The following is an 18,848-nucleotide window of genomic DNA, read 5'->3' as shown; positions in this document are numbered from 1 at the left end:
GGTTAAAGGAGTCAGTTTGGAGCTCAGAGTTGCCAAAAACTTTTCATGACTAGAAAATGAGAATACCCCACAAGACAGGAAAACACAGAGGAGGAGCCCCAAAACCTACTTGTAAACTCTGCCCAAATTCTAGCTAACCCCTGAATAATCCATGCATTAAAAAAAAAAAAAAAAAAAAAAAAAAAAAAAAAAAGAGCCTAAAAACAGAAAGCAAAAACGTCAAGGAAAAAAGCAGAGATTTTAACTGCTTTTCACACAGAGAAAATGAAGTAAAGAAACAATAAAAAAGAGGTAAGTATCAATTAAAAACAAAAAGCAGTAGTCATTAGTAGGAAATAAAGAGATCAAGAGTCTGTACAACACGTCAACACAATGAACTATATACCAGACATGTGAAGTAACAAGAAAATACAATCACAGGCAAAGAAAAAGAGCTGTCAACAGAAATCAAATTCAGGAAAACCCTAAAGTCAGGTTAGCAGACAATAAATCAATTTAGAGGAAATGGACAAATTCCTTAAAATACACAATTTACTCAAACTACACAAGATGAAACAAAATCTGAAGACTCCTTTATCTATTAAATAAATTGAATGTATTATTTTAAAAATCTCCAACCCAGATGGCTTCATTGACTGCAGTTTAGCAAACATATAAGGAAGAAATAAAACTCATCTTTTGCCAATTCCTTCAAAAATCAAGGAGGGGATTCTCAACCTATTTTATTATAAGTCTAGCATAACTACTACACAAACTTGAAATAAAAATTATAGATCAATATTTTGATAAATGTATAAAAGGATCCTTAACAAAATATTAGTGAATTAAAACTGTTAATATATTAAAAATAGTACATCATGACCAAATGGGGTTTATTCCAGCAATCAAAGTAGTATGCCATATTAACATATTAAAACAGTAATGAGAAAAGTTAAATGGTCATTTCAATAGGTACCGGAAAATCTCCTGAAAAAACTGAATACCCACTCATGATAAAAGGTCTCAGCAAACTACGAATAGAAGGGAACTTTCTCAACTCAATAATGGGCAGCAGTGAAATCCTACAGCTAATATGAAACTTAAGAAGTAAAGCAAAAATGTCTACTCTCATCAATTACACTCAACACTGTACTAAAGGTCCTAACCAGTGAAATAAGACCAGAAAAATTAACTAAAGGCATAAAGACTGGAAAGGAAGAAACAGAACTGGGGCTCTTTGCAGATGACTTGACTAACAACACAAAGTCAACTAACATTATTAAAAAGTGAATTTAATGAGACTGTAGAATACAAAGTCAATACACAAACTCAATTGTTGATTGGGAAGGTGGGTAACAGCAACTGTACACTCTAGATCATGTATGAAAGCTATTTGATGGTTCTCTCCATTTGGTTTCTCTCCAATTGGTTGACTTGGATAACACTTTCAAAACAAATATATTGAAGCGATAGGAAGAACAAATTTCACATCACTGTAGATACATTAAATCCCCAAGTTTAATGCAATTAGAAAATAAATTTAACTTCTCCATGTTTCTGCTCCTTTTATAATGTCAATAGTCAAAGTGAGCTTCTCTAATCTACAATGTGGTTTATGCAGTCACTACCACAGCTCTTTACTCTCTATGGAAAATGCTTGCTACTGACTAGTAAACAGGAAATCATGCTGTCATTTTCTCTTTTCTTAATCACTTTATAATTTATTTCAAAAGTCACCTTGTGAATAAAATATGAACAAGATGAACATAAGTACATACAAATTAAAAGAGAAGGAAAGGCCTTTGGACTTAGAAAAGCAGCCCCAAAAAATGCACCTTTGTTTTCTCTGTAGTAACACAATTGACTAGATCACAACATGCATTAAACCATAACCTATCTTACAATCTTTGCTACAGAGGTGTACTTTGCACAGTTGGGATTAAGCTGTTTTGTGAAAAAACTCATAAACATATAAAGTTTTAGCTAAGAATCACCAAATACTAACATTCTAGTTCATCTAAGCAAACCATTTCATACAATGTAAGACAAATATCATTCAAAGGACACAGTTCATGGACAATGGACGTCCCTGAATGGAAACTATAATAATCACAAGGCAACTAGGGTAAAAGTTCTTTGAAAACACAAGCTGGTTACACACACAGGCCATAACATGAAGTTCAATTTGTTAGATACTAATACAACAAAAAGTGTAAGGAACTGACACATCATGCAGCATTTTCATCAATCAAAATGCTTTATAGATAAAACTACCGCTTAGATTTGTACCAATTTCAAAACCGTAAGATAATGAGTTGACTAGAAACACATTACAAATTTTATCTTGCTATCAAAGGAACTGGCTCTCCACATTAATAGACTATTTAGGTTTTTAAGAAACAGTACTATTAACCAAACAAAATTGTATGAACTACAATAAGCCCTTATGCAACATTATTAAAATATACATATTTCTAGAATTTAAACCTTTTAAGCAGGTTAAAATTTCCCATTTTATTAATACAGTAAGTTTCTTCAGAGCAAATATTACTACTAGCTGTAATGGAAACTAAGAAAGCAAAACTTCTGACACCTAGTTTAAAGATCTTAAATTACCCAGAGTATACCCACAGGCCGATCTCTGAAGACAGTGATTTAAGAAGTGTCTGATATACACGCAAATGCCTCTTATTCTGATGTGCAACCAAACTGCTAGGTGCGCTCCTAGGACCACGAAGAAGGAAAATGCAGGTAATACTCCAGTTTGCAACTGATACTTCTTTCATTGTAATTTCTAACAACAATACGAAATTAATGAGTTAGCTCAATACTCATGATTTTGGATAAGTAGAGGAAAAAAGTTTCCACTACTGATATATCACTAATAGCCACAGTCAGAAAAGTGTGCATCCTACATAATATCAATAATTATCTTTAAGTCTTTCTTTCCCTATTCCAGGATATTAGCTAAAGAGCAACTTATTCACATTAAAAGTACAAATACAATGAGATTATACCTGGACAGGAGCTAGTAACTGATTCATAAATAGAAATTTGAGAAAAAGGACTGACAAAGAACTATATTACAACTTTTTCTATATTTATTTATTTATAGTTTAAAAGTCTGAAATCACTCCTCTAAATAAATTATCTTGTAAAGCCTACAATCACACTGTGAGGTAAAGAAGGTAGATATTATATTTATTTTCAAATGAGTATACCAAAGTTCAGGTGATAATAATCTACACAGGGTAATAAGCAAGCAGGAAATCATAACAATCCTTTAGAATAAATTCTTTGAACCAAAATATAGCCAAACAACAACAGACTACATGACATTTGCCTGACTAAAACAAAACATTATTATCCCCACTCTGTAAAAAGAGAGGGCACTATCTGTAATTCTGGTCTTTCATTCAGAAGTATACACAGACAAATAAGGATGACCAGACACCTGAAGAAACAACTACCACCATCAAAAAGAACCAGAATAAACAAATTGGAAGAGTTATTCGATGAGAAAAAATTTAAAACCTACTTAGTGTCCTAAGATTAAAAATTACATTATATATATACATATATAAAATAAGAGCAAGTGACCATGGATGAGACGAAATTCCCAGAAATATAAAGTAATAGCTGACTTGGACTATAAAGCAAGCTGAGCACTAAAGAATTGATGCCTTTGAACTGTGGTGTTGGAGAAGACTCTTGAGAGTCCCCTGGACTGCAAAGAGGTCCATCCTAAAGGAGATCAGTCCTGGGTGTTCATTGGAAGGACTGATGCTGAAAGTGAAACTCCAATACTTTGGTCACATGATGTGAAGAACTGACTCATCTGAAAAGACCCTTATGCTGGGAAAGATTGAAGGTGGGAGGAGAAGGGGATGACAGAGGATGAGATGGTTGGATGGTTATCACCAACTCAATGGACAGGAGTTTGAGCAAACTCCAGGAGTTGGTGATGGACAGGAAGGCCTGACGTGCTGCAGTCCATGGGGTCACAAAGAGTCGGAGGACTGAACTTGAACTTGAGCTGAGATAAGTAGTTCAATAAAGAGTTATGGAACAGTCAAGGAAATCTCTCAGAACAAATAGACAAAAAAACAAAGAGATGTAAAACAAAAGAAAAACTTTAAAACAGACTTTGGTATAGAAGCTCTAGGGGAAACAATGTGGAAAGAACACAGAGACCATAGAAGGGAAAAATAATGAAAGATATACAGAAGATTTTCAGAACTAAAGACACAGCTCACATTTTCAAAGGGTCTAACAAATGCTTTACAGAAAAAATTTAAAAGGACTATAACTCATCCTCTTCAAATTTTATAATGCCAAGGATAAAAAGGCATCAACACAAAAAGCTTCCAAAATACAAATCAGGCTACCTACAAAAATACTATTCTATAATAGCATCAAATCTCTTATCAGTAAAACATTACTAAAAGGTAATGAAAAGCAACCTTCAAAATGCTGAAGAAAAATTATTTTAAACCTGATTTTACACCCAGCCAAGGCATGTACAGGTGCAAAAGTGAAAATGACATTTCAAACATGGTGTTGACAAGCACCCACATACGTTCTTTCTGAAAAAGTGACTTCAGGAAATACTCCAGAAAACTGAAAATAAATCCAAAACAAAAAGAGGAAAGACATGAGAGCTAAGAAAGCAAAGAACTTATCCAAGAATGCAATGAAATAATGTGACACTAGCTAAGCATCATTCTCAGAAAAGTTAGTTTATCTTAGAACTTCCACAAATAGTATGATTAAAAAGCTAGATAACCACGTCATATGATGAAGAAGGCCCTTCTACCAACAGGGGGAAAATGTGGTCATTGGAAAATCCAGAAAAAAAGTGATATGCCATACTAGAAGCCAAACTAAAGTATGGAATGATCTTGAATATCAATAGAGTATAAAAATCCACCTCTTCTCTAAGGATCCCATCATACTACTTTGTTTAGCAATGAGTAATATATACATAATCATAATATAGACTACTGCTTTTTGAAGCAGCAACTATTATAAGCCTTAAAAATATAAAATCAATATTACAGTCGACATAAAATGGGAAGGGAATGTGGAATTCAAAGGAAAAGATTGGGAGGGGTATCATTTTTCTCAACTTATAAAGTGGCAAGTTTATTTAGAGTCAATGTCTAAAAACTTTCTAGAATTAATAATGCAAAAGCTAGAAGTTTAACCACAAACACCAAACAATAAAAAACAGAAGAAGGGAGAAAATAGGTATTAAAAGTTAAAATTTTTTATTTTTCTCAATGAAGATACACTAGATTACTTAAGATTCATCAAAAATAAGGTTTAGCATATTATATATAAAGCTGGGATAATAATCAGCAGAATTAAAAATAAAAAAGTTCTAAGGAGAGAAACTAGCTGGAAGAGGTAGAGTTACTCTTCATTCTATACCTTGTGTATCTCAAATTCTTATGTTTATATGACCATTATTTCCCAAAATAAACACACACACACACTCATCACAATCGTATTCACTAAACAATACAGGAAAAACACTGAGAACTCACTTTCGTTTTTTCTTTATTCTGTATGCCATGGACGACATACCAAACTTCTATTTTAGTATTTCAGACAAGACACAGTTAAATAAGACTCAAGAACCACTCCTAATACCTTGATAAAATGCGGTGACAGTAATACCTTAAGAACTGTCAGAACACATCCACATCCACTATCGCACTTAACCCTCACAACTATCTTGTGAGAGCAGATATTTGAGATTAATAAAACAAAACTCCAAAAGGTTTAAATGATTTGCCATCCCCCCCAAAAAAAGTAGGAAAAAATATATAAATGTAACAGACAAGTTAAAAATTTTTTTAATAATTTTCATACAGCACTGAAATATGAAAATGCCTTCCAAATTTATATTATGAGAATAACATGAGAAAAATTAAACTTTAACAATACAAATAGCCACTTTGGGAAACAGTTTTTATAAAGTTAAACATATACTTACCATATGACTCTGCAATCTCATTCTTAGGTTAATACCCAAGAAAAAGGAACACACATCACACAAAGAAATGTACTCAAATGATCACAGCAGCTTTATTCATAACAGCCAAAGACCAGAAACAACCCACCTACCGGTAAACAGAAAAACTGTGGTATATCTAGACGGTGATATACTACTCAACAATAAAAAGGAACAAACTAATGATATATACAGCAACACAGATGGAACTTTAAAGTATTATACTATGTAAAAGTAACCAGACCCAAAGGACTACATATTGTATGAGTCTACTTATACGAAACTCTAGAAAAGCTGAATTATAGTAAAAGCAGATCAGTGGTTGCCAGGGTTCAAGGAAGAGGACTGAGTGCACAGGGGAATGAGGGAGCTTCCCGGGATAACAGAAATGTTCTACATCATGGCTGTAGCATTTGTTACACTAGTGGATAAATTTAGCAACATCTACCACTTAAAGCAGGTGAAGTTTACTGTATGTAAATTACAACTCAATAAGGCTTATTTTTAAAAAGCTCATTAATATGTAATCATATTTAACTACTGACATCTTTTGAGCCTAAATAGTATCTACAAAGCTCCAAAGAAAATTAAAAATTACAAAATTATTAAGAGGAAACTTTTAACTAGAAAACAGATATACAAGAAGTTAAAGCTCTGAAAATGGAGCCATCTTCACCCTACTGAATTTGGCCATGTGGATAAACAGTAGTTGCCTGGCAACTAGTCTAAACTCTAGTCTAGATTTCAAAATAAGCACATTAACCTCATTAGTAGGTGATCTCATGGAGGATAAACTAAGCTTCACATTCAAGAGGCTTCTTTTAGCATTAAAAAGGAATAATAATGCATTTGAATTATTTATCTAAAATAGGAGTAAATAAGAAATAATAAAAGTAGATCATGAAAAATTAAAATACAAAATTAAACATACATGCACGGGCACACATACACATTCCCTTTCCTCATCAGGTCTTTTACTTTAGGGCTTTACTTATCTAACTACAGTATTACTGAATCCATGAGTTTGTGAGAGAATCCTGCCTCTTTACTACTTTAATCATTTTCCCTGCCACCACCCAAAAATGGCTTAATATCACTGAGTACTTTTATTTACATGTCTTTAAATACACACAAGTTAGACATTTTTCTAGACATCTAGAGACATCTCTCTGGATTGTAGAATCTGTGGACAATACAGAAAATACAACAAAACTTTCTGTAACATACGTGCACACAACATACCAGATAAGCCAAACCTTCATAACTTGATTATAAATGATCAAAATCAAGTATTACAAAGAATTCCAAAATAACAAGCAAACTCCTAACACATGTTAAATATCATTTCTATCTTAGTGGACATAGTATGTCAGTTTACTTTGTCTCCGACATTAGAAAAAAAGATACTGACTTCCAGGACACAACTAAGTGTTAGCACACTTACCAACCATATTGTTCTCAGTTCTGTTGAACACTTACCCCTCTTCTGAACCCAACCTTCTTTCACAATGGTAACATCGCTCATGATGGCTCCCCTCTGAGCCCCCAACTTGGAGAAATGGTACTTTGTGACACCAGCTTTGGGGTTTGGATTCTCTGCTGCTGCTGCTGCTGCTGCCCTTCCCACTCTCTAGTGATGACTCAGCCTGGAAGGAAGTATTGAAGAAAGAATTTCTTTTTTTTCCATTCTTGCAACTCACATAGCAATAACAAACAACTAATTCTTTGTAAATGTCTTCAACTGACCTGACCTCACATAAAAGTCTAGCTCTTCAAACTGCGGAACCTATTTATTAAGTAGTTTTACAATGAATGCACTTCTCTGGTCTTGTGACAGATTTCAAATGATAGTGAAACTTTTAACCTAAGAGGTTTCAACAAAAAAAAAGTCTTAACCACTGTCATATCTACTCAAAGAGTACAGAAAATTGACTTGATGATGGGTGTTTGAGGTGAAAGGGGAAGAAAATGAAAGTGAGACAGACTAAAAGTAAATCTTCACGTTTGTTTAGTTTCAAAATCTCAGTAAATTTTGAAATAGTTATGGCAAAACAATTGTGAAAGCTTTAAATTGCTAGATTTTATGTAAAAAAACAATGTGCTAAGAAACCAACATTTATGCATGCTTACTCTGCCTTGTTCCAAGAAATATCTTAGGTAGATTATAACAAATAAAATATTATAAATAATATAAAATCAATCATTTTCTAAAGTAGGTGAATTGAAACATAGGGAATATGAAAGTGGGAAACAGTATGGCGTATTCAAGAAATGTCAAGAACTGTAACATCAATTATTCTCTGGTAATCTTCACAACAACCCTGTGAGGGCACGATTACATTTCACAGACGGGGAAATTGAGGCTTGCAGAGATCAAGCTGATTCCCAGATTTAAAAACAACTAATGAATGGCGGCACCGAGATCTGAATGCAATCTGACTCTGAAGCCCGCATTCTTTGACTTTAGCAAAGATAAAAAGCCGCCAGGGTAAAAATCTACATATTTGTGAAAGAAGGACCACAAATTTAACATGAAGCTTTCAGGAAGCAATGCAGATAAGGAAATAAAATCAGTTTCATTATTTACAGTATCCATAAATATTTTTTAAAAGAAAATATGTTGTTCAGAAGAAAATTTTTCCTGGGACAAAAATCTGAAATTTAACCCATGAATCTTTATAAGAGATCTTGTAGTGTAATCAACAAAGGTCCTCAAAAATGTCCTCACATACATACAGCAATGAGTTTTACAGGCTAGTTCTTGTCTCTCTCAAAGAGAAAATGTCAAGTACAATTGAGTTAAAGCAGCTCCACAAAAAGGGACCAAGAAACATGATGCAGGAACCAAGGTATAAATTTTAGATGACCAGAAAAAATGGAGGGATGGACTATAGAATTATACCATTGGATTGGCCAAAAAGTTTGAGTTTTTCTGTAACAGGGAAAAACCCGAATGAACTTTCTGGGCAACCCAGTATTTTCTGAAATACGACTTTGATAAACAGTGCATAGGAATAAGTTCAAAGTTAGACTTCCTAGCTAGTACTGAAATGAATTACAGTTCTTTTTCCAATGCACCTTAAGTACAGAGCCTAATCATTTAGCAGTCGAAATAAGACTACCATTCTCTCAAGAGAGCCTGACAAAGTTTGTGTGGCTGAATAGAAGACCACCCCAGTCATGTGACAGGGGGCTGAGGGCAGTTACTACAGGCTGGACCAAGACTGTCCTCAAAATCATTCCAGTCTAACTACTGTACAGAATCAAAAGGGATATTAGAATCTTGGTGTATTTTTCCAAAACATGTTTGACAGAATACAAAGGGAAATTCCAGAAAAATAAGAAGAGGGTTAAAAGAAAAAAAAAAAATTTATTTGGTCAAACAAGTTTGGGAAATTCTATAAACCATGTCATTCTCTTGAAACATCACCAATACCATATTAAAGGTATAAAATATATCATGTATAATCTTATTTATCTCAGCAAATCCTAAACTTATTTGACCACACAAGGCTTTTTTTTTCTCTTTAGTAACATGCAATGAAATCCAAGCGAACACACTGTGACAAACAGCCATAGGAAATGACCACATAATTCAAGACAAGACCGATTTCACCATTAAAAACAGGCAAAAAAACAAAAAAGCTCTTGGTAAAGAATCAAAACATCATTTTAATTTGATTTACGTAACTTCCTTAAGAACTCAACATGATCAGCTGGCTACTTAATATGGAGCTAGATAACTGAAAGGGCTGACTCCTTATACAGCATAAATAATTACGATTAACCCTTGAACAACATGGGTTTGAACTGTACAGGTCCACTTATATGTAGATATTTTCCAAAAAATATAGTACTTGCATTTTCATTTTACAGATCTTCAAGTTACCCAAGTGTGAGGAAAAGTTTGTGTTCAATTAGAGATCACAATATGTGGAATCAAAAGAACTAAGAGTCCTTATTTTAGCCAAACTGTCAGCTTCCTGCCCCTGGATGAGTCATTTATCAATTCCTTTGTTTTTGAGGCAGATAGCAGTGGCAGATTTTTGACACGGGGGTGGGGTGGGGCGCTTCCCCCAACCCAGCACTGGTCAAGGGTCAACTGTATAAGGAAGTTAAATATTAGAGACACTAGTGCAAAATGATGTCTTTAGAAGAACTGCACTTAGACCTTCTTTGGTCATACTTAAAACAAGGGGCATCACATCTATTAATCATCCTTGGTTTCTAACTATTAAACGATATACTCCAGGTAAACGAAAATTCGTATCTTAATATCCTTGGGATTGGAAAAGGAGATCTGTGATGAACACTCAGTAATAAACAAACAAATAATACACATGAACAAATATAAGTATTTTCCTATTAGAATAATCTGCATTGTCATACCCTTACATAAAACACCAGAAAAACAAAAGTATTTTCAAAATTGATTCTGTTTTCTTAAGTGTACATTTCATTGTTAGACTCTAAGCTAGAAGGCACCTTCATTTCACAACTGAGAAAAAAAAAGTTAAGACAAATGAAGCGTCTTGCCCAACATCACACAGCTACTTTATGAGAATCAAGACGATAGAAACAGGCATACACTTTCCACTAACACTGCCTCATCAGGGCAAAAAAATAGACTGAAATACTCAGATCAACTCCAAAGTAATGAATTTAGTTTCATAAAGAAATTGCTTCCAAAAACGGGTTTTCTAAATAAAGATGTTTACCAGTGCCTATATATTTAAACTTTTTAAATGTATATTAAATCAATAGGACAAAATTTATCATCTTCAACAGGGCCAGTAAACCCAGGCAATACACACATGGCTTTATCCATTCTACATCTTAAAATATTACCACCAAGTTCTACCCAAAATCATAACTTTCAGCTTTAAAACTGCTCCTGGGTCTCTACTGGCTAAAATGATACATACTTCAAAAACAATTTAAAAGTCATTTAAAGGTATATTACTCTAGAATTATGATCAATAAGCTGGAAATAAAGTCGTTAATACAGAACCAATGCTATTGACTCTCATGCAGTTAACCATATTCTTTGATTTCCTTTTCCTGCAGTGGCAATACTCTTGCACCAAGTCGAATACGGTCTCCCACTCAAGTCTTCCATGTTATTAAAAACACTAATCTGCTAAATGCTGGGCTGTAGTTTAGGTTTGTAATCTGTTTCCTAAGGTAGAGTGAACTTCACCTCCTCCTACAATAACTACTTCTCTAGAAATCTGTTCTATCCAATGAGCTATTGCAACAAAATTTGGCTTATTTTTCTTTTAAACATAATGCATATCTAATTTTTCCCATTCTTATGAAAAATTTCATTCAAAATTATTGGTATATTCAATTCAGAATTTACACATACAGTTACACTGGAAGTATTTTCATACGAAATTATCTGAGATTTTGATAATGATATTTTAAATTCATTCTACAATTTACAAAACATTTTCACATCTTTTATCTCACTCAATAGCATTATTATTTGGTAAAGCAATTTGATGCTTCCTGGCACATAAGAGATGCTTAATAAATATGGAATAAATGAATGAATAGATGGATGAGTGAAAGAAAAAAGATGCAGCTTTAGATAACGAATTAAGATAAAGTAAACTAAAATTCTAAGTTAACAAACAGAATGGTATGAAGCCACAATAAAAACAAACCTGAACTTAAACATTATAGAAGAACCTATATAAAAATAATTAGTTATAACAAATATTCTTCCCTGTTCATTAATAATCATTGGAAGGATTGATGCTGAAGGTGAAACTCCAATACTTTGGCCACCTGAAGCAACAGACTCACTGGAAAAGACCCTATTGCTGGGAAAGACTGAAGGCAGGAGAAGGGGATGAAAGAGAATGAGATGGTTGGAGGGCATCACCGACTAGATGGACACGCGTTTGAGCAAACTCTGGGAGTTGGTGATGGAGGGAAGCCTGGCGTGCTGCAGCCCATGAGGGTGCAAAGAGTTGGACACGACTGAGCGACTGAACCGAACTGATTCATTAAAGTATGTTTCCTATAGACCTCCATTAATTTTAAGGCCTAACATACATTAAAATTATCCTTTTTTCCTCAGTATTTTTTGACTCTTTGTGTTGAGATGGTCAAGTTTCAATTTCCAAACAAATTAAGCAGCAACACGGCCCAAAATAATCCACTATGGGAGGGAAAAAAGGGAAAGAATGGAATATTTTCTTAATGATACTTTTAAGAATGTTTAAAAGATACCAGTTACTTAGAGTAGTCAACCATTCAATTATAAGCAAAAAAACTTGTTCAAATATCTTTTAAAAATTTCACTCAAGAAATTTTGTGTGTGTATATATATAATATATAATAAACACACACCCCTATGTATATTCAGCCAATAAATATGTATTGATATCTACTCTGTGACAAGAACTAAACTGAGTATACAAGGGCCAAGCTAAACAAAATATTTTTAAAATGTTTTCCAAACCTATAATAATTTGTTATCAAAGTGCTTTCACATACATTTTCTCAATTAACTCTAAAAATGAATCTGTGCAGTAGTTATCGCATCTACAGTTTTGATCTTAAGAAGACCATAACCAACCAATAATGATAACATTATTTCTTCACAGTTACCATAACAAATTAATGACAAGTAACAAGAAGCAATTCAAGTCTTCTATCATTTGGCATACTTTCTATAAAGTAACAAAATATGAACTCTCAAAAATATGTGCAACATTTGTGAATAGTTCTGAACAATTTTTCTATAACAAATTATATATCAGAAGTCCAATAAAGCATGATGTTTTCAAACAAATTAAAAATTAAATATAACTACTGCACCACAGATTACAACAGAAGACTAAAAGTAGGTTGATAGAAAGTTAAAAAGCACCCCTAGCAATTCTTCTTTATAAAGAATAAAATTCATAGGTTAACAGGTTGTAATACAACCTTCTATAAACTACTACATCATTGTGCTTGGGCATGCTCAGTCGTGTAGACTCTGTGACCCCATAGACTGTAGCCCGCATGGGATTCTCCAGGCAAGAATACTGGAGTGGGTTCCCATTCCCTCCTGCAGAGGATCTTCCTGATCCAGGGATTGAACCCACATCTCCTGTGTCTCCTGCATTCGCAGGTGGATTCTTCACCCGCTGAGCCATCAGAGAAGCCCTAAAACTACTATACATTTGGATATAATTAATACTCTGCAGAATATCCTTGCTCTGTACCCATGTTCTTAATATACTTTAGATATGCTAGCCAAACTAAACAAATGAAGAATTGATGTCCAAACACAATAGCAAGTTTCTACTTCGAAAAACAAATGATGGTCAAGGGTAACCACAATGTATTTCTATGGTATTTACTGATTCTAAGAAATAAGTGAAACTAATATATGCTGTAATAAATACATAAGACTACATGAAACATTCATAAGGATTTGAGGGAAAGGAAGAATACTGGAGTGGAAAGGAAATTCAAGGTAACCTGATCTCCTTTTCAAATAACTCTAAGCCAGTCTGTCCTTTTATGAGTTGCTATCCTGCTAAAAACATATCATATAGGGAAGTGAACAGTACAAACTATATACTTTGGATACCTTTCTTCTCTTCAGATTATAATACACTCTGTGGATTTTCTTTAAACTCTTTCTATATAGATATCCTCACTGTTTCACACTATGGGGAAATACCTGAATAAGTATAGGCAAGATTTCTAACTTTCACACAAAATATCAGTTATTTTAAATTGCAAATTCTTAAAAATCAACTTCATAAACTTTGAAATATGTATACAAAACCATAAACCATTTCTGCCCTCTTTCTTACCCCTGTTCAGGGCATTTGAGTGTCATTTCAACCAACATATCCATTATTAATCAAATTAAAAACAGCAACTTGTACTGGGTGATATAGTTAATATTTTAATTTGAAACAACTAAGAAAATGTTTATTGGATTCCTTTGGTTCTCCTAAACCACTGAACAAGCTACTGACAAATTCACCCCTACATTTTTAATATAAAATGTGGCTTGTCTCTATATGAAAGCACTTATATAATGACCAATGGACAGGATGAAGGTTGTTACTAAAAGAATCTCAGTTGCATGGTTGGCCATATTTTTTTAATATACATGTAAAATCCTTCTAAACTCTGACTTGAGAACCTTCCTGATTTTAAAACAAAAAGCACCCACCCACCCACCCACACAAACATGCTATTAATCACCCTGACAGATTTTACTCCTGATTAAACTGAGAATTAACCAGTAGGTATGGAACTCTGTAACAAAGTTCATCTCAGTGGTGCATTAGAAAGAGCATAGGGCAGGGTAGGAGACTTGGGTCCCTGTTCCCAATTCTGCCCTGTCCAGAGTGATGCTGTATAAGGTCCTTTAATTCTCTGTGCTTCAGTTTCCTTAGCCATAAAAACAAGTGTAGCATTAGATGAACTGTAAATAGCTCTTATTTATAGTTCTTCAAGTTCAAAGCTACTGAGTACCTATTTCACTTATAGATGACCTCTTAGGTGACAGTATCCTGATTATACATAGTTCCAGTCCTCAAAAGGTTAGTAAAACATTCAAACATCAATTTCACTCAGACAAAATTTGAACTAAATGCCAACATTGGCAAAAATATCTTCCTCCCCCTCTCATCCCCTAGACTCCCAAATATAGTCAGAGACTTTTTCAATTAATAAAAAGAAAAATTCTCATTTGAAAATCTCTAAGTGATTTCTTCCAGTAATTTTTTTTTTTATTTTTCCCTCTGAATATTAGCAACATATACCCATATAAAAATGTGAAATATCTGTAACTGATGACAAATAAATATAACCAGAGAATTAAAAAGAAAAAGAACTAAGAAATCTACAGGTCAAGAAGCATACATTACTTTACCTATCGACTATTATTTGAAGACTTTCTGGTAAAGGAAATGTTTACATCTAACACGTTCAAAGACTATAGTACTTAGAATAAAACATTTAAACATCTGAGGCATTTAATTTGGCATTTGAAAAAAATGAAAACAATGTTGTGGATCAGTCAATATGGTTTTTTTATATATGACTTGATATAAAATGATAATCAAATCATATTATCTTGATTTCTGTGTAAATTTTATTGTACTACATTAGTGAAATTTAGCATTGTCACTGTGAACTCTAATAATAGGTATAAACAGTTTAGGAAAACAGTAAAAGAAGTGCCTCAAAACTAAGAAAGTTCAAATGAAACAAAAATTTTACAATGCGAGGAAAAGTGTCTTCTCCTGTGAAAATCACTGTCAGACATGTAACAAGTTATTATGATGATTAAATGCATTTATACATGTTAACCACATAAAACAGTGCCTGGAACATGCAAGCGCTCATCAGGCACTGCCTCCCGTTAACTCTAAATTGAATCCAGCTCTTATTAAATACAAAAGATCGTGATGAAATATTTAAGTTATCATAAAATGATTCAGGCAACTACAGAAAAGTACATGCTGTATGAAACCAGGATTTAGAATATTGATGCACACTCTAAAACTCAGAGGGAAAAACAAATTTTAAATAATTTAAATAAACACAAATCTACAAAAATGAATCACGTGCATTAATTATATTTTATATTAAAAATAAAAATCAAGTCAAACTACAGATTTGGTCAAAATGAAATGCCTTGCATTTTACGCTATTCAAAACTAATAGTTCTAAATTAAGTATTTTTCAGTGCTTGAAACTTAATCACAATATAAAGACTAGATCCTATCAAATCATGCTAAAAAATCCAATTAACACATCATTAACAATAACTGCCTTATCTTCACAAGGGTGAAGTCTAGTACTAAAAGCTGTAACAACAAAGTGTAACCATCTTTTCATAAACTATGCAAAGTTTAAGTAAATTCTAAACTTCCACAAAATCAATTTGTAAAACCAGTTCCTCTTTCTAAAGGAACCTAAATAGTTGAAATTTTCCATTGAGTTTTCTGTAAGAAGGTCTCATGTTTAGAGAGCTAGAATTTAAAAAACCTTAAATCCTTACTTTGCACAAAACTCTATACTACGTACATTCGTTCCATATGTTTAGCCAAAACATGTTTAGATTTGCAGTGATTCTGAAAACAAATTCACTAGTAGTAGTGATCTTCTGGATGAAATGTAAACAGTAAGTTTTCGATCAAATCAGTCCCTACCACACAGTCAACACTCTAGTACTTGTTCAATGAATGAATGAATGAACGAAATCTTATTTAAAATACTTTACAGCCATTAAAGTTACATAAACAAAAACATCTAATATTCTTTTTTTTTCCAAAGTAATATTCTTAAATACACAACTTCAAGAGTCAAAGTAAAAATTAATTTTAAATTCGAAAACAATTCACTAAAGTAATCATTACAGAAAGGCTGAGTATGGGACAAGATGAACACAAATAATAGTTTCATATTTTTTTGCAGAATTACTTTAGACACGATATTATTTTTTAAACACTCTAAGAAAACATACTACAAATACACAATACAAACACAAGACTAAAACTCTTCATTGGTCTCTAACTTCCAATGTTGTCTCATTCATGTGATATATGCACTTTCCTCACTATAAAATTAAAAGCTCAAACTAACCAAAGATAGTAGGGTAAACTTTAGTGAGAAAAACAAAAAGCAGACGGTCAAACACAGTCTCACTGGTAAACTTTTAAAGTCTAGATTATGTATGGGCAAAAGAAAAAAACATCTACAGTCCCGACATATACCTTACAAATAATTGTGCATTCTGTCGTATACCTTGGGAAACTAGTAATACTAGTAAGTACTACTAGTAAGTAGATACGCCAATAAAAGTTGTCTTCACGTTTTAGACAACTACCTCCTGGAATAGTCTTATTCATTTATACATATTTCGCAATAACAATTTCTGAAGACAGAGTTTCCTAAGCCATCTTTATAGGATTCTTTCCCCTTTGGCTTTTACAACTATTTTCCAACAATCTATTACCTAATTTAATGACTTTTCACCAAAACCAAAGCCCAACAGTTGTCTAATGATTTATAGTGCACTAGAAGATATTATAAGACCATACTTTACCAAAGATGAAACATACATCTAAATTGATGACATGAGGCAGCTGACAACGTATTAACTACAAAAAAAAGTCATTATTTCACATTCTTTACCGTCACGATAAACTAAAAACGTGAACGTTTTATCAACACTAGTAATTACTATAGATACGTAAGTTTCAGTGTTGAATTTCTATTTGGAAACGTTATCAATTACAAACTACTGGGCTTTCGATCCATTACCACATTGGTGGCACGTGTTGGTGTCACTTTCATAACATTATTTTGTGGAAGTAATGTGAGTATCCCAGCCTTGACTTATGGGTAAGCATTTCCTCTGCTTTCAGAAGATAAACAGTAAATACCGGTATCGAAAACCCGGCCCCAAAGAAATTCAATCGAGCCTAACTGCAGATTCCCGGGAAATCCCAAACAAGGGGTGATCCCGCCTAGGAGACTGGGTGCACACAGCAACCGGCTCCGCTTCAACTCTGGGCTCAGAACGGCCCCACCAGCATCATGGCTGATGCAGACCGATGCGCAGGAGGAGGAGGTGGACGAGGAAGAGGCTGGTTTGTTTACTTGCAGCCAGAGCCGCCGCCGCCGCCGCCGCCAGCAGCGACAGCATCACTGGATCAGCCAAAGCCAGCATCTTCCGCACATTTCTATTCTTAGCACACAACTCCCGAGCGGATCAAAACCCACTACTATTAAAAACACAGACAAGCACGTTCCCCACCTCCCACACACCCCCACCCCACCAGTGCAGTCTCTTCCTGTGCGCCGGCGGCGGCGGCGGCGGCGGCGACGGCGGGGGGGGGGAACAAGACCCCGGGGAGCCGTCGCATCCCTGCCTTCCCCCACCCACGCGCACATAGCCCCCTCCCCCACCCACACGCCCTGACACCGGCGCTCCCCGCGTTACATAACCCCGCCGCCACCCCAGGCCGAGCGGGGCCCCCTCCCCACGCCGCCGGCCGGCGGGGAGGGTGAGGGGCGGGAGCGAGAGTGGCGCAGAGCGAGCGAGACCGGAGGCGCCGGGCCAGGGCGGCCCAGACCCGGACCGCACCGCTAGGCCGGGAACACCCTCCCCGGCCCCCGCGCACCGCCGCCCCGGCTTCCCCCGCAAAGTGAGGGGTGCGGTCCGCCCGCGCCGGGCATCCCCGGCCTCCGCACCCGCATCCCTCACCCCAGCCCCCGGCGACCCAGCCCCACGCCCACGCCCCCGGCGCGGTGACAAGCCGGACGCCCCCACCTCATTCACCCACCGCCACCCCCGCCCAAGGGGGGCCCCGGAGGGAGTGCAGGCGCGGCGGGGAGAGGGCGAGAGTGGGGGGGCGGTGGCTGTTACCTGCAAAGGCGGCGGCGGCGGCCCCGCAGCTGCTCGGGCGGCGGCGGAGGATGGAGCCGGGGGGCGGGGGGAGGAGAGGGGGCGACTCGGGGGTCCCCCTCCCTCCTCCTCCCCTCCTGTCCTCCCCCCACCCCGCAGAGCCTCTGGCCCCCCTGGAGCCCGGTGTGGCCGGCGGGAGGGCAGGCGGCGGGCTGCAGGGGAGGGAGGGAGGGAGCCGGCCGGGCCGCGGAGCTGGAGCGGGAGGCGGCGGCGGCGGCGGCGGCGGCGGCGGGAGGAGGGAGGCGGCGGGGGGGGGGGGGAGGGGGCGGAGACTCTACGTGGGAATCGGATCTCGGCTACAAATTCAATTCATCACCAGAAAACTCCGCTCGGGCGGGGGCCGGGTCGCGCCGGCGAGGCGAGGCGGCGGCGGGCGGAGGCTCTGAGAGGCCCTGGCGGCCCGGCGCG

General features: G+C 36.1%; 1 protein-coding gene across 2 annotated transcripts in view; it reads right to left on the bottom strand.

The window, feature by feature from the left end:
- AKT3 (AKT serine/threonine kinase 3) overlaps positions 1-18,528 on the bottom strand; it is a 273,074-nt gene extending 254,546 nt beyond the window's left edge. For both annotated transcript variants that reach the window (XM_065935620.1, XM_065935621.1), the window contains exons 1-2: positions 18,402-18,528; positions 7,478-7,644 (exon numbers count right to left, since the gene is read on the bottom strand). In XM_065935620.1, the coding sequence (XP_065791692.1) occupies positions 7,478-7,523 (46 nt within the window). In that variant the 5' untranslated portion in view covers positions 7,524-7,644; positions 18,402-18,528. The remainder of the gene's footprint in view (positions 1-7,477; positions 7,645-18,401) is intronic.
- Between the last annotated feature and the right edge of the window lie 320 nt (positions 18,529-18,848).

The sequence above is a fragment of the Muntiacus reevesi genome, chromosome 5, assembly GCF_963930625.1.
Source record: "Muntiacus reevesi chromosome 5, mMunRee1.1, whole genome shotgun sequence".
In the NCBI taxonomy this organism is placed as follows: domain Eukaryota; kingdom Metazoa; phylum Chordata; class Mammalia; order Artiodactyla; family Cervidae; genus Muntiacus; species Muntiacus reevesi.
Note: the sequence above shows the minus strand (reverse complement) of the source record. Positions and strands in the feature narration are given on the sequence as shown.